The 16,767-nt window shown below is 35.4% G+C and overlaps 1 protein-coding gene across 4 annotated transcripts in view; it reads left to right on the top strand.

Annotated features, from left to right (window-relative positions):
• Window positions 1-16,767, top strand: part of camsap2a (calmodulin regulated spectrin-associated protein family, member 2a) — a 47,940-nt gene that overhangs the window by 12,844 nt on the left and 18,329 nt on the right. For 2 of the 4 annotated variants that reach the window (XM_086089438.1, XM_086089435.1), the window contains exons 3-7: window positions 3,253-3,414; window positions 5,076-5,162; window positions 10,889-10,921; window positions 12,281-12,422; window positions 12,831-12,970. In XM_086089438.1, the coding sequence (XP_085945564.1) occupies window positions 3,253-3,414; window positions 5,076-5,162; window positions 10,889-10,921; window positions 12,281-12,422; window positions 12,831-12,970 (564 nt within the window). The remainder of the gene's footprint in view (window positions 1-3,252; window positions 3,415-5,075; window positions 5,163-10,888; window positions 10,922-12,280; window positions 12,423-12,830; window positions 12,971-16,767) is intronic. The other 2 variants (XM_086089439.1, XM_086089437.1) reach the window with 1 other exon arrangement.

Raw genomic sequence — 16,767 nt, 5'->3', positions numbered from 1 at the left:
GTCCCAAGTAAAGTGTTTAATTCTACAACCAGTCAGTGAAAATATACTAATAATATATATAGTATACTGGGCATGTGTGTTAAATATAGTATATGATGTGCAGATGCATGTGAAAACTGTATGAAGTAAAGTAAAGCTGGAAGGAAGCATATGCAATTAGCTAATCTAAAGGTTATCTAATAGGACGTCTCTGCATATCACAGAGGAAAAGGCCTTACTAAAAATGGCAGGGCCTTTTCTGCGAGTAGTGTGCTATTTTTCTTCCCTCTAGCTTTCATCTGGCATTTCCACGTGGTCAGTTGAGCATTCCTCGTCCATCCTTATTTCACAGCAACTCTCACTCAACTAATCCATTTGCAACCCTGCATAAATAAAATACTTGAAACACCATGCACTCACTTTAATTAGCATCTTTGACTGCCAGCCAATCGCAGTTTGCCCCCAAAAATAATGATAATGAATAGGGGTGTGAATTGCCTAGTACCCGGCGATTCGATTCGTATCACGATTCATAGGTTACATCCGATTCGATTAATCCCGATACGAATTTATAATTGATTATTGCGATTTTTATTTATTTTTTACTCAAATTTAGAAAATACTAATCAGTAAACCTGTACATGTACACTGTAAGATTTGTATGAAAATGTATTTATCTGAAAATTCTGGCTTATAACTGAGCCACTGCATTTAACAAACAGGTTGGAATCTGTTTCATGTTTGAACAGCACTGAAATAAAATATTAAGGCTTAATGTTCCATTAATATAACATTCTTCCATGCTTAATGTGTCAATCCTAACCCTAAAACGTTTTGTTAAAATATTACCATAGAAAAATGTATGTTTAAAAATCGGTTCGGCCGCATATCGATTCGATTCGAGAATTGCGCGCTGTAATATCGCGATATATTGCCGAATCAATTTTTTTCCTAATACCCCTATTAATTAACATATTTGACTGCCAGCCAATCGCAGGTTGCCCCCAAAAGTAATGATAATGAATAGGGGTGTGAATTGCCTAGTACCCTTCGATTCGTATCACGATTCATCGGTCACGATTCGATTCGATTAATCCCGATAAGAATCTATTAATTGATTATTGCGATTTTTTTAAAACTCGAATTGAGAAAATACTAATTAGTAAACTTGTACATACATGTACACTGTAAGATTTGTTCCATTAATATAACAATCTTCAGTGCTTAATGTGTAAATCCTAACCCTAAGTAAGACGTTTTGTTGAATATTCCCATAAAAAATGTATGTTTAAAAATCGATTCGGCTGCATATCGATTCGAGAATTGCGTGCTGTAATATCGCAATATATTGCTGAATCAATTTTTTCTAACACCCCTAATAATGAATATTGTAGTGAATACCTATGTTGTGGCTGATGAATATTACCTAATCCTAGTAAGAATTTGTGCTGCTCCGTTGACCATTCTTCTATAAGGCCCTTATGGTACTGAATTAATTAATAACAGCAATGTGGTCAAGTAACATGTTGTTTCTTCTATGTTGACATTTTCTGTCCTCAGCCCGCAGCAGCTTCAAATCAATAACCGGAGATTGCTCCTGAGAGGAGATCAGATGATAGAGCGGACTAACCTCCGAGGAATAGAATCGCGTTCTGATTGGACTTGCCTGGAGCTGATCATTCATTGTGGCCGATAACACGCTTTGTTTGTTTGTATTGGTTTGTTGGTGTTTCTCAGGGGGAAATTTCCCCGCTGCTTAGACAGACTCAATAGAAACATCTTGGCAGTCTATTATTAAATGGGATTGGTTTTGCTGCTGGCTTGCTACAGACTCCAAATTTAGCATTACACTTAAGCATTTAACATCACAGAGAAGGCAGACGACGCGGTGAAACCGCACTCTTCAATTTAGCCAAATCCTTTAGACAATCCTATATTTTGTCGGTGAAGTTACACGTCCTGGGCTGCTAGGCCGGTGTCACAAAGTGGAAAGGAAATGTATTGATTCTGAATAACGTCATCAAGAACAAATAACACTGTATACAGTGAGCGCACCTAACAAGACAATGAGTACAAAAATGAAATATGAAAAATGGAATGGCAAAATGATCAGCATTTAACGGCCTTAACAGAAGTCGCTTTTAACCTTTACCTAATTACATTAAAGCAAGTAGTAAGTCTCTTCTGGTTCAGTTGGAAAGCGAGAACTAACTCTTTCTCATATGTGTCTAATATAATTTGGCTGATTCTTGAAAGTGTATATCAAATCTATTTTGAATTTCATAAATAAGGCACTTTTGATTTATTGTACAAACTTCAGTCACATGATTGTACAAACTGCATCTTATACTGTATTTAATGTTGTTTTTGTCGGTTGAACCGTTGCATTTAAGCAGAGTGGGTATTTTAAGCACAGGCTGATGCGTTTGTTTTCAAGGCAACGCCCACAAGAGAGCGTTGAACTGTGGGCAGTTTCAAATTTACTCTTAAGGCTCACTCGTCCACCTTATAATTATCCTTATTTTGACAAATTGTTCCAAAGCCTAAATTCAAGTTTTTGGGTCTTGATGATTCAGACATAAATTAATTAATGTTTACAAAATGCGGGGAAAATACTATAACTCATTGTATGTTACGGGAAAGCTAACAGTTTTGTCCATTAGTCACTTCATGGACAAAAGTCAAAATATCTGAAAAAAAAAACCCACATCTAACTTTGTGTTTGTCCTTTCTCTTCCATGAATGACATAATCTACCAACCGTGATACAAATTATGCTAAAATGTAATTATCACTAGGGGTGTGAATTGCCGAGAACCCGGCGATTCGATTCGTATCACGATTCGATTTGATTAATCCCGATACGAATCCATAAATTAATGATTGAGATTTTTTTTAAACTCAAATTTAAAACATACTAATCAGTAAACTTGTACATGTACACTGTAAGATTTGAATGAAAATGAAAATTAATAAATGTATTTATTTATGTGAAAATTCAGGTTGCAGTCTGTTTCATGTTTAAACAACACTAAAATAAAAATATTAAGGCTTAATGTTCCATTAATATAACATTCTTCCATGCTCAATGTGTAAATCCTAACCCTAAGTAAGACGTTTTGTTGAATATTCCCATAAAAAAATTATGTTTAAAAATTGATTCGGCCGCATATCAAATCGATTCGAGAATTGCGCGCTGTAATATCGCGATATAGTGCCGAATCGATTTTTTCTAACACCCCCAATTATCACCCTCCAATTCTTCTTTTTGCAGAGTGCCCACCTGGCAATGATCGACTCTTTAATGATGGCGTACTCGGTCAACATTTTGATCGCGGAGAAGGTGATGGCCAGCGTTCGCCAATATTCGTCACGCTATTCTGAAGACGAAACGCCGTATGACACAGAAGATGCGGTCACCACCTGGATCAATAAGGTTAGTGGAACACAGTATTAATTGATCTTGTCCTATCATTATACTGCATTAAACGAGTAACTAGTATGCAGTCAACCATATTGAATATTTTCCCGGGAAGCCAGTCCCAATGCTCAGACATATGGCTCCCTCTGGGGTGTGCTGGCAATCTAGAGGGCTAAAACACACCAGAATAGTAAGTGAGTAAATGTAACATGAAGCAGAGAGAAGAGGAGATACAAATGTGGTTGTCTAGTTTATAATTTGATTTGATTAATGTGCCTGAAGAAAGATTCCAGTGCTCTTTCAGATCCTCATATTTTGGTACGAAGTCAAAGATCCAAACGGTCCTTCTAGCAAGTGTCCCCTCCCATAACGGTGCAAACACATCTTTCTAGCTGGGCCCGTCTACCAAAATAGCAAAAGAAAGAAAACACTACCCATGCACACCATTGGACTGCGCTTTGGACTAGGGCTGTGCAATTGATCGAAATTCAATTTCAATTTCAATTATTATGCTCCACAATTACAAAATTGGCATAATCGTAAACAAAAATTAAAGATTATTAATACAAATTTTGAGTACTTTAAATTGATATATTTGCACTTTTTTTTATTTTTTTTATTTTATAATTAATTTAATGTATCTTGTTTGGTCCAAAAGTAACCTGCATAATTAATTATAGTGTTTCAAAGAAATGTATTTGTCGTAATATTTTTTTACGTTTAAACAAAAAACAAATGATTATCCTAATCGTGATTGCAATTATTACCAAATTAATTGTTCCTTCTTCATAATCGAGCAGCCGTACTTTGGACAAGAATGTTTTTATATAATGGACTATAAGAAGATGAAATTCCAAAATTCCTTGCAATTCTCAAACTTAGTTGGAATTGGAATTTACTAGGGGTGGGAATCTTTGAAAGTCTCGCGATTCTATTCCGATTTTTGGTCCTGCGAATTGATTCGGAATATATTTTCGATTAAGAACGATTTTTGATTGACAATGATTTGATTGACAATGATTTTTGCTTCAATCTATAGATGGGCAAGTAATTGTAATGATCTACTCCAGTCTGACTTGCTAATGCTAATAAGCGCGCTACTCGCGGCACTTTTATCACTCAAAAGAACGGCTCCACACTGCAAAAAAACAACTTTTATTGGAATAGCTTGATCGTGACTTTTTCCTTCTACTCGCTAATGTGGCTACGACTTAACAGTGTATTAGACCGCGTGGAACCACACTGCCCCTCAGTGGCCAAATTGGGTACAACATGAACAGCTCTCCAAATAAAGGCACACACAGACAAAGGCAAGACAGTATAAAATAATTAAAATAACATCGATTTTGGGACATTTAAAACCGATTCTAAATCGTACTAAATGAGAATCGCAATTCTTATGAAAATCGATTTTTTTTGGCACACCCTAGAGTTTACTATGCTGTAGAAATAAGTTCTCCGATGCCCACACTTCACTTTATTATTAAATATTTGTGTATTATGGTCTGTCCGACAGTTCTAGTTCACAGTGAGTTGTGTAGTTGTACCCTACAGTTGGCCAGTCAGTCTAATAGTGTATATTCAGACTATCTTGTAACTATGAATAATTTGAGCCAATTATTATTTGTGCTTTTGCTAGCAAAGCAAAAGTTGATCCTGCTTCCGCTCCCATTTAGATTAACGAGTATCTGAAAGACACTGTGGATCAGGAGGAGAAGAAAAAGGAGGAGGCGCAGAGTGCAGAGACGGCAGAAAGTCCTCGGGTGAGTAACTCCTTTCTCAGCAGAAACATGCAGATTTTTGTTTGACCGACAGCACGAGACGAGCTACGCAAATCCACTTTATGAATTTAAGTCCTTGACATCTGTGTCGCTCGGCTATCTGGAAGCTGCTTCCTCGAAACTTAAGCCACTAAAATCCCGCTTTCATCAAAGGAATCACAAAAAGTTTGGATTGAAATCTTTGCAAGACTAAATCTCTGCCGTAACCAGAGCATCAGCACGTTCTTGTCAAATTAGGCCAATAATTTTTTTTTTGTATGAGACCACTAAATGTCCAGCCTGCAGTCCCGATCTATTACATAATGGTGGTATTAACAGTCATTACAAATGCCATAAGACAGAATGTTCAATTCATGTGTGTGTCTGTGCATGTGTGAGTTTGTAACAATGTTTGCAATAACTTCTTCATTGAACCACACATTCAGTTAATTTGAAATTTGAATCTTGCAAAATAGTCTTTCTTACTATGAGGCCCATTCGCCGCCCTAAATCATGCAGATAATAAATGAAGTAATTGTGATTTCTAGGGGTGTGGCAAAAAATTGATTCTCATAAGAATCGCAATTCTCATTTAGTGCGATTCAGAATCGATTTTGAATGTCCTAAAATCGATTTTATTTCAATTATTCTCTACTGTCTATGTCTGCCTTTGTCTGTGTGTGCCTTTATTTGGAGCGCTGTTCATGTTGTACCTGATTTGACCACTTAGGGGCAGTGTGGTTCCACGCGGTCTAATACACTGTTAAGTTGTAGCCACATTAGCGAGTAGAAGGAAAAAGTCACGATCAAGTTATTCCAATAAAAGGTTTTTTTTTTCAGCGTGTGAGTGATAAAAGTGCCACGAGTAGCGCGCTAATTAGCATTAGCGAGTTAAACTGGAGTAGATCATTACGATTCCTTGCACATCTATAGATTGAAGCAAAAATCATTGCCAATCAAATCATTGCCAATCAAAAATTGTTCCTAATCGAAAAATCGATTCTGAATCGAATCGCAGGCCCAAAACTCGGAATCGAATCATGAGACATTCAAAGATTCCCACCTCTAGTGTGTCACTACCCATTCCTGCGCCTGCGGATTTCACTGTTTGATGCTCATCTGACCGGTCAGAGTGCAGAGGCAGCACAGCATGCCCCGACTGACCTCACATTATTTCACCATCACTTCTTTCAAACTACATAATTGACAACCCATGTTGAAGTCTAAAATAGCAGAACATATAAAACGCATTTCAAATATACATATATAATAGTTGTTTAAAAATGAAATACAAAAACACATTTGTAGTTCGTGTCGTAATATCGATAAATGTTTTAAATTAATTTGCGTGTTAAACTGTCATGCTGGTTTCACAGTTCACACTGTATTTAAAGGGCAAGTCAAATCAAAACAGTTGTTTATAAAAGTAAATAGTACAGTTATATAATTTGTCTTATGTGACCACACTAATCTAAATACGGCATTCTGAGTAATATTTTGTTTGTGAAATATGAATTGACCAACAAAATCCAGACGTTTTTAATCTATCTCAGGGGGCAGCCATTTTGCCACTTGGTGTTGAAAATGAAAATGACATCACGATTGCTCAGGGCTCAGGTAACGATCAATCACCTGTTTTGTTTTGTTTTTGGTCATGTGATTTTTGCAAGCTGAGCCGTGATTGGTCGTTTCATCCCGAGCAACTGTGATGTCACTTTCAGATGATAGCAAGTTGCAAAATGGCCACTCCATGATTTTGCTGCTTAATCCATATTACACAAATGCAACTTGAATGTGTTTTTAGACTAGTGGGGAGCGCATTGATTAGAACATGGTTCACTAATTCTATGCCTTGAGGTCCGGAGTCCTGTAGGTTTGAGATGTTTCCGCCTACCAGCACACCTGATACGGGGCGGCCATTTTGCCACTTGCTGTCGACTGAAAATGACATCACAGTGCCTAAGGGCTCAGGTAACGCCCAATCATGTCTGTTTGGTCATATGATGTTGTTGTTGTTTGTTACCTGAGCCCTGAACAACCCTAAAGTTATTTTCAGTCGACATCAAGTAGAAAAATGGACGCCTCCTGAGATGATTAAAAACAGAAGGATTTTGTGTCTTAATTCATATTTCACAAACTGTGTTTAGACTAGTGGGGCCGCCAAGAACATATTGTAAAGACAACTTTTCTCCTATCCTCTTTTCAGTGAGACATATTTGCCGTCCAAGGGAATTCATGTTAAGGACATAGAGTGGCATAATCTTTTTAATTTCATCAAAAAGGGGAACGTGTGTTTGTTTGTGTGTCTTCATGCAGAGATGGTTGATGAGAACCTTCCATCTCCCCTGGGGGATTTGATTTGGCCCTCTAAGCAGATTTTAGTCTCAGTTTGAGCCCATTTAGCCTCTACAACATGGGAGCTCACTTTGATTAGGATTATGCCATTTTATTTACACACTACGGGCAGAAGTAAAAATAAAAATAAAAAATTTAACTTTTGTGTAGCAGACAGCACTCTGAATTTGAGGAATGTAGACAAAAAAGCTTGAAACTAAAGAAATGAACATTCATTTCAACCTTTTTTTTTTCTGCTCCACTTTTTCTTACCAGACTATAGGATCAAAGATATGTCCCGATTACAAAATATTAGGTTATTGTCAATTTTGTGCTTAAACATTATTGATGAATATTCTGTAATCTTTCATCAAATAAGATACTACAGTATTCCTGATGCTTGTGGATAATTTGATGCATACCTTAACTTATTCACTGCCATTGACGGTTATAAACGTCAAAAAATCATTTGAACTATTTCTATTAGTTTAACATATTTATACATATAGTTTATTATATATAACCTAGATTTGTTTTATTGTACATTTAGAACAGAAACATTTGTGATTAATTTTGAGTTAACTATTGAAGTCATGCGATTAATTACGATTAAAAAATGTAATCCTCTGACGCCCCTAATTTTTAATAATCATCTCGTCAGGAGATAAAACATTTTTTTATTGTAATTAATCGCATGACTTCACTAATTAACTCATGATTAATCACAAATTTTATATCTGTTCTAAATGTACAATAAAATTTGTTTTCTAGGTTTTCATACTCTTGTTAACAAAAGTGGGGGGGAAATGCTAAACTAATAGAAATAGTTCAAATTAATTTTTGACGTTTATAGCCGTCAATGGCAGTGAATGAGTTAAGATACTTTCCTATGTTCTTTTTGTTTTCTTTTTTAACGAGACTTTTACTCGGAGCAGCTTTACAAATGTCCCAAATCCTCCATTTCGTATCACGCTCCCCTTCTTCCAGAACCCCTGCTATCCCCCTCCTACCACCACATGTCCAATTTGGACTCTACAGAGGTCATTGAATTTTTAGCTGCTTGTTGTATGAGGAGAATTAACAAAAATACCACATTTTCTTTGCAATTACACGTAATGTTATACTTTATGCAAGGTGTCGTTTATAATATTTTTGAAGCCACTAATAATAAAAATCAAAGATATAATCAAATAAAATGACTTAATTAATAATAAGAAAAACATTTCTGGTAGATCTCACTACATCATGCTTGATTTTGCGACCTATATATTCGACCCTTTAATTTGCTTCCTCACTTACAGGAGGCTTGTATGATGAAATCTACACAGAAATTTGTCGACGTTAAAATTCCAGACGCTCCCACAAATGTTTTTTGGTGTTTTTTTCAGAACTCAGGTGACCTTGTGTTAACTCATTCACTGCCATTGACGGCTATAGATGTCAAAAATTATTTTTAACTATTTCTATAAGTTTAACATTACCCCCCCACCCCCACTTTTGTTAACAAGAGTATGAAAACCTAAAAAAATAAAAAATTGTATTAGAACAGATATTACATTTGTGATTAATTGTGGGTTAACTAGTGAAGTCATGCGATTAATTACGATTACAAATTTTAATCGTCTGACGCCCCTAATTTTTAATAATCTTTTCTTTAAAAAAAGAAAAAGAAAATATTATTTAAAATAAATAAATAAAATGTATTATTTTTTTGAAGAAAAGATTATTAAAAATTAGGGGCGTCAGGGGATTACATTTTTGAATCATAATTAATCGCATGACTTCACTAATTAACTCACAATTAATCAAACATTTTATATCTGTTTTAAATGTAAAATAATTGTATTTCTAGGTTTTCATACTCTTGTTAACAAAAGTGGAAACAATTTTAAACTAATAGAAATAGTTCAAATGAATTTGTGACGTCTATAGCCGTCAATGGCAATGAAAGAGTTAATGTACAGAGAATTGCCAATTTGCTTGAAAATGTTCTACTTTTTATTTCTTAAACAATATTGGAACACCACATTTGCGTTACGATGTGAAAGCTTTGAAGTCAACAGCAAACAGATAAACCTGATTAACAAATAACATTGTCCTATTTTGGATTATGTGTTTGTTTCTCCTTTGATGTCATCAAACCTCAGCTGGTGACTTACATTAGCATTAGTAATCTATTACTTTAATCACATCAGGAGAATCCAACACAGTGAACTTTCATCCACTCACAGATTTCATTCATGTTTAAAATAGCACATTCAATTATTTGAAAGTCAGTTTTAGGAAAGATAGTTGTTTACATCAGACAGTTTTAGCTGAAAACTGTGGTTTGATTTAGGAACAGCATTTTGACAATGAAAATATGAAAAACAATTTAAATTGACTATGTTGTTCTTAGCTTCAGTTAAAAAAAGAAATCACTACGTCATCCATCTATACCAATTTCATTATACAACTATGTACCATAAAGTATTTTTAACATAAGGCATAACAACAACGGCAATTTTAGGCAATGGCAATCATTGTTCGTGCGGGTACTGATAAACCAGCACTAAACGTCCTACGATTTATTTACGGTACTGTTGGCTGATTGTTATGTTTTGTTGTTTCTCTAAATGCATGTTATGCAATCAGGTCAAATGCTAATGAAAACAGTCTTTAGGCAAGACTTTCTGCCATATCTTTGTTTCCAATGCAAATGTGCAACGTTTAATCTATTTAACTCATTCGCTGCCATTGACGGCTATAGCCGTAAAAAATTAATTTGAACAATTTCTATTAGTTTAAAATAGTTTTAACTTTTGTTAACAAAGGTATTAAAACCTAGAAAAAAATCATTGCACATTTAGAACAGATATAAAATTTGTTATTAATCGTGAGTTAACTAGTGAAGTCATGCGATTAATTACAATTTTAAAAAAAAATTGATCACCTGACGCCCCTAATTTTTACTAATCTTTTATTTTATTTTTTTTAATCGGGAGTTAACTAGTAAAGTCATGCGATTAATTACAATTAAAACAGGGAATCACCTGACGCCCCTAATTAAAAAAAAAGATAAAAAAAATTAAAAAAAAATTAAAATGTGTCATCGTAATTAATCGCATTACTTCACTAGTTAACTCATGATTTTATATATTTACTGAATATACAATAAAAAAATATATAGGTTTTCATACTCTTGTTAACAAAAATGTAAAAGTAAAAAAAAAAAAAAACTAATAGAAAACGTCTATAGCCGTCAATGGCAGTGAATGAGTTAATATGTGGACACGTTCTTTACACTGTTTCATATCTGCGGTCTTGTCTGTGCTTGTGCGTGCCAATCGTGCTGTTGACTAAACTTCACTAACGGGTATTTCTTTGTTGTTGCTGTTTGCCTTTTGCTACTGCAGTCTCCAACCAAGTGGTACATGAAGCTTGTGCCTGTAAGTCAACCCATCAACGCTAATCCCTTCCTTCATCGTACCATTCATGACCCTCACTAGCGCCACCTTGTGCTTTGAACCCACTACAGCAAAACGGAGCTCTGCTGCTCCTTTAAGCTCTTTAAGTAGAAATTGCCGCATCAACTACATTTTAGTGTGTCAGCTTGCATGCATGGATGGTGTTGGGTTCAAGTTTTGTTTCAAGTTTTTTTTAGTTTCTGTGCCGGGTAAGTGCCTGTTTCTGTCCTGTTATTACACCTGACTTCACTGGCTGTAATATAATCACAGATTTACCACTGGACTGCACCCATTTGTTTTGACCCCTCCAGTTCATATTATGAATAGGCTGAATGAAACATTTCCATTCAAAAGTACTGGAAAAGTGAAGACATTTTATTTATTGTAGGCATGTAAAATATTTATATTTGATACATTTTAGCTTTGATTTCAAGGTGTTGATATAGTTATCACCAGTCAAGTATGCAAAAATCACAGAGAAACTTACAATGTAATAATTGCACATGAACAAAATTTTTTTTTTTTTTTATTATTTCCCTAAAAATGATTGTCTGTAGACTTTCCTTTGGCGTACATTGGCACTTTGAACTCTGTCATGCCTTGTGACGCATCCTCTCTCCAATCACAACTGAGATATTGATATTGAACTTTGCTCATAATTCTATCATTATTAACTCATTAACTGCCGTTGACGGCTATAAACGTCAAAAATGAATTTGAACTATTTCTATTAGTTTAACATTTGTTTCCACTTTTGTTGAAAATCTAGATTTTTTTTTTATTGTACATTTAGTTTTGTACATAACATTTGGGATTAATCGCGAGTTAACTAGTAAAGTCATGCGATTAATTACAATTCAAAACTTTAATCGACTGACGCCCCGAATTTTTAATAATATTTTCTTTTTCTTTCTTTTTTATTCATTCACTTCTGTTGATGGCTATAAACGTAAAAAAATCCTTTGAACTATTTATATTAGTTTAACATGTTTCCACTTTTGCTAACAAGAGTATGAAAACCTATAATTTTTTTATTGTACATTTAACTAGTGAGTTAACTAGTGAAGTCATGTGATTAATTACAACTAAAAACATTTGATCGCCTCTTGCCCCTATTTTTTTAATAATCTTTTTTTAATGAATTGATGGCAGTGAATGAGTTAAAGCTCAAGCCATAATCATACTAAAAACAAAAAATGTAAGTGAATTAATTTTTCTTTCATATTGCTTCCTACAATTCCCCAAACTGATTCTCCAAGTGCAAAAAATGAGACAACTCTGCCTGCAGGATGATGTAGTCTGCAAAAGATTCTCACGTTGACTAACGTTGACGCTGTCCAGGCCCGCTACAGGAAGGAGCAGAGCAGCAGCCAGGTGATGCCCTGGATCCCCCCGGTGGACAACCTGCTGAAGGACAGCGCAGACGGATCAGCACTGGGCGCTCTGATGCACTTCTACTGCCCCCAGCTGCTGCCTCTCCATGGTAAGAGTTGTTCCGTAGCATGATGTCGCTCATTCAGACACAGATGCTTAAGGCCAGAAAAGCAGTCGTAAAAGTTAGAGATGTCTTCTCCGTGTCAAATCAAAATGTTGGCAACTGACAAGATTTCCTATTTTGCATAATGGAATGTGAAGCTACAAAATCACATCAGCTGTTCATCTTGAGTGGTGATGATGGTTTCGCTGCAAAACAAAAGATTAATCAGTGAACCTTGTTTTCTTTTCAATTGCGTTTCTCCGCCCACTTAATCATCAATCATTCAATCGTCATTCGCCGCCACTTAAATAGCCTGGCATTTCCCAAGCAGAGGACTCCCATTTGTGATCATTCACACTCACCAAGAGAATCTTGTAAGCGCGAGCAGGCCGATGGCTCCCTCTGTGTTCCCAGATTTGTGTCTGAAGCAGAACATGACGCTGGTGGATCGTCTCTACAACGTGCAGCTCGTTCGGAATTTCTGTCGAGACAACCTGGAAGGCTGCTGCCACTTCACTTTGGAGGATATGCTGTATGCCTCGTCCACACTCAAGGTAAAAAGCAACTCTTTGAAATTTGGTGTTTTTTACATGTTGTCGCTGAATCACAATCATTGTTCTTGGTTAGAAAAAATACTTTTTGGGTGTACAAAGCACATGTGTTGAAAAAGTTAAATGGTAAATGGAGTGCACTTTTATTGTATTTTATCTGCACCATATGGTGCTCAAAGTGCTTTACAAGTTGCAGGATATTTCAAATGAGGACCAAAACTGTCCCCCCCAAAAATAAAAATTAGACTAAATAAATAAACAAATAAAAGTGAAAATAAAAACAGATATAAAAAAATATATAATTCAAAATTTAAATGCAAAAAATAAATATAAATGGAAATCAAACAACTATATATTACAGCGCGCAATTCTCGAATCGATTCGATATGCGGCCGAATCGATTTTTAAACATCAAATTGTTATGGGAATATTCAACTAAACGTCATACTTAGGGTTAGGATTCACACATTAAGCATGGAAGAATGTTATATTAATGGAACATTAAGCCTTAATATTTTTATTTCAGTGCTGTTCAAACATGAAACAGACTGCAACCTGAATTTTCAGATAAATAAATAAATTTTCATACAAATCTTGCAGTGTACATGTACAAGTTTACTGATTAGTATTTTCAAAATTTGAGTTTAAAAAAAATCGCAATCATCAATTTATAGCTTCGTATCGGGATTAATCGAATCGAATCGTGACCTATGAATCGTGATACGAATCGAAACGCCGGGTTCTCGGCAATTCACACCCCTAGTGATAATTACATTTTAGCATAATTTGTATCATGGTTGGTAGATTATGTCATTCATGGAAGAGAAAGGACAAACACAAAGTTAGATGTGGGGTTTTTTTCAGATATTTTGACTTTTGTCCATGAAGTGACTAATGGACAAAACTGTTAGCTTTCCCGTAACATACAATGAGTTTTAGTATTTTCCCCGCATTTTGTAAACATTAATTAACTGATGTCTGAATCACCAAGACCCAAAACCTGAATTTAGGCTTTGGAACAATTTGTCAAAATAAGGATAATTATAAGGTGGACGAGTGAGCCTTAAGAGTAAATTTGAAACTGCCCACAGTTCAACGCTCTCTTGTGGGCGTTGCCTTGAAAACAAACGCATCAGCCTGTGCTTAAAATACCCACTCTGCAACCTGTTTGTTAAATGCAGTGGCTCAGTTATCATTTTCAGATGAATAAATACATTTTTATACAAATCTTACAGCATACATGTACAAGTTTACTGATTAGTATTTTCTAAATTTGAGTAAAAAAAATAAAAATAAAAATCGCAATAATCAATTTATAGATTCGTATCGGGATTAATCGGTATCGAATCGAATCGTGACCTATGAATCGCGATACAAATCGAATCGCCCGATACTAGGCATTTCACACCCCTAATATATATATATATATGTGTGTGTGTGCTTCCTGATTATTTTCTGGGCACCCTTGAGCAAGGCATTGTTTATCCCCACCCCGAACTAACACCCCTGTACAATCAGTTCAATGGCATGACACCATCCCATAGATTGGACTGTCTGTGTGGCTGCAAGAACTTGATCCTTTAATCAACCATTCAGCCCAATGATTGTTGACAGTAATTCCCTGTGAATGCTCAATGTGTGTGTTTTTCTGTGAGCGACACCTCTGTACATTAAAGCATGCATGCCACCCCACCGTGATAGCCCAGCGTGTGATCGCATATTCCCTCAATTTGGAGTAGACACACCACCCCAAATCATCCTTAGCCAATCCCAGGAACAACGCACTCAAAATTCTCCACCCAAATACAACCGGCTCTGGCAACAAGGCGATCCTGGCAGCACACAATGTTGCAATGACAATCAATGGGGGAGATTCGTGCGTGCGTGCGTGCGTGCGTGCGTGCGTGCGCATGTCTGTCTGTGACTGCTGCTGACTGATAGAATTAAGTGATAGCACTAACGCTTGTTAAGTCAGTAGTAGTTAGACAGACAGATGGGATGAGAAGAGCCATGTTGGGTTGCTGCCACCAATCTGAACCAGACAGACTGCAAGAGAATTTTCCTTAGTGCCAATTGTTTTTTCCAATTTTGTGTCTCCTGGTCACTGTAAAACAAGGATACTGAGTACACTCAAAGGTATTGTGCACTTGGATGTTTCTTTGTAATTGTATGCATATTAGGGTTGGTACCCGTGTGTAGTTTTACAAAGTCATAGTTAAAAGCAAGTTATGAAAACAGTTAGCCGTCAGTAGTACAGTGAATTGCCACCTAATTGTGGTTAAATATTCACAAATTCCTGTTTTGGCATTTTTTCGGTAGATCCAATCCTCAAATATTTGGTGAAAAGCTCATCTATTTGCGGCTTTTGTGTGCTTTCTGAAAAGTTGCCAAAGCCCTAAATAGAAAGTCGGAATTGGTCTCAAGGAAGTATGTTGACGTGACACATTTTGATTGAGATCTTTGTAGGTTGGGATGTGCTAAATTTAGCCTGATTTTTTCCGAAATGTTGCAGAAGTTACTGAGAATACTGTCATTATCGATTAATCTATTGATTATTCAATGATTTGTATTTGTATAGGGATAAAAAAAAAGGGGGGGGTAATTTTATACTATATTACTGGTTTGGTCATTGTTTTCCAAGGTAAAAACAGCAAATGTCTTATTTTGATTAAACACAGAAGATACTTTCATGAAGGACTGCAGAAATCAGTGAACAGTTACTGTTGTGTTGATATTCTGAAATAAGAGGATTTGGATAATTGTAAATAAAAAAATGGCTCTAAATGATTACTCGAGTATTAACTCATTCACTGCCATTAACGGCTAAAAACGTCAAAAATTCATTTGAACTATTTCTATTAGTTTAACATTTTTTCCTCTTTTGTTAACAAGAGTATGAAAAGCTAGAATTTTTTTTATTGTACATTTAGAACAGATATGAAATTTGTGATTAATCGCTAGTTAACTAGTGAAGTTATGCGATTAATTACGATTAAAATTTTAATCACGTGACGGCCCAAATTTTTAATAATCTTTTCTTCTTCTTTTTTTTATTCATTCACTGCCATTGACGGCTATAAACTATTCTATTAGTTTAACATTTTTTTCCTGTCGCCCCTAATTTTTTATAATCTTTTTTTTAATGAATTTATGGCAGCGAATGAGTTAAAATATTTGTAGATTAATTTGATTGTCGATTAATCAATTAATTAAATAAATTAAAAAAAATTGTTTTTTTTATCAAATTAATTTTGACAGCTCTACTTCACACTAATCTGATCAGCTGGATCGGAATCGGATGATATTTTGCATTTTATACGAAATCGGTGATCGGCTTTAATGTCTTAATTGGCACGATCGAGTGATAACATCATTGATCGGCTCTGTGAAATAAGACATTTCATACATGTTATGTTTAATGTTTATCAGCAATTTTGGAAGATTTTTAATTTAATTTTTATTAATTATACATGGGTTTTCGCTATTTGTGGGCTGGGCCAATCCCCTGCAAATGGTGGTGGTTGACTGTTAAGTAAATATGAACTGTTATCTTCTGATCAAATTGGTTATAATTTTTTTTCAATTTTGATTTTGATTTGATCGGTGATTTGCCGAAAAATCCTGATTGTGTAAAGCCTATTGAGGATGTCATCGTCGAATGATCCTCTTCCACACCAGTCATAGCGAAAGTTTTTGGTGATGAACGCTTCGAAAAGCCAATCAGATCCTCAAATTATCGACGTGGCTGGTTGCCATAGTAACCCACTATTTAAAAACGAACACCCTCCGCCTTTAGCCGT

This window comes from Leptonotus elevatus, chromosome 11, assembly GCF_054856555.1.
Source record: "Leptonotus elevatus isolate MCC_2025b chromosome 11, RoL_Lele_1.0, whole genome shotgun sequence".
Lineage (NCBI taxonomy): Eukaryota > Metazoa > Chordata > Actinopteri > Syngnathiformes > Syngnathidae > Leptonotus > Leptonotus elevatus.
This window is presented reverse-complemented; position numbering and strand designations above follow the sequence as displayed.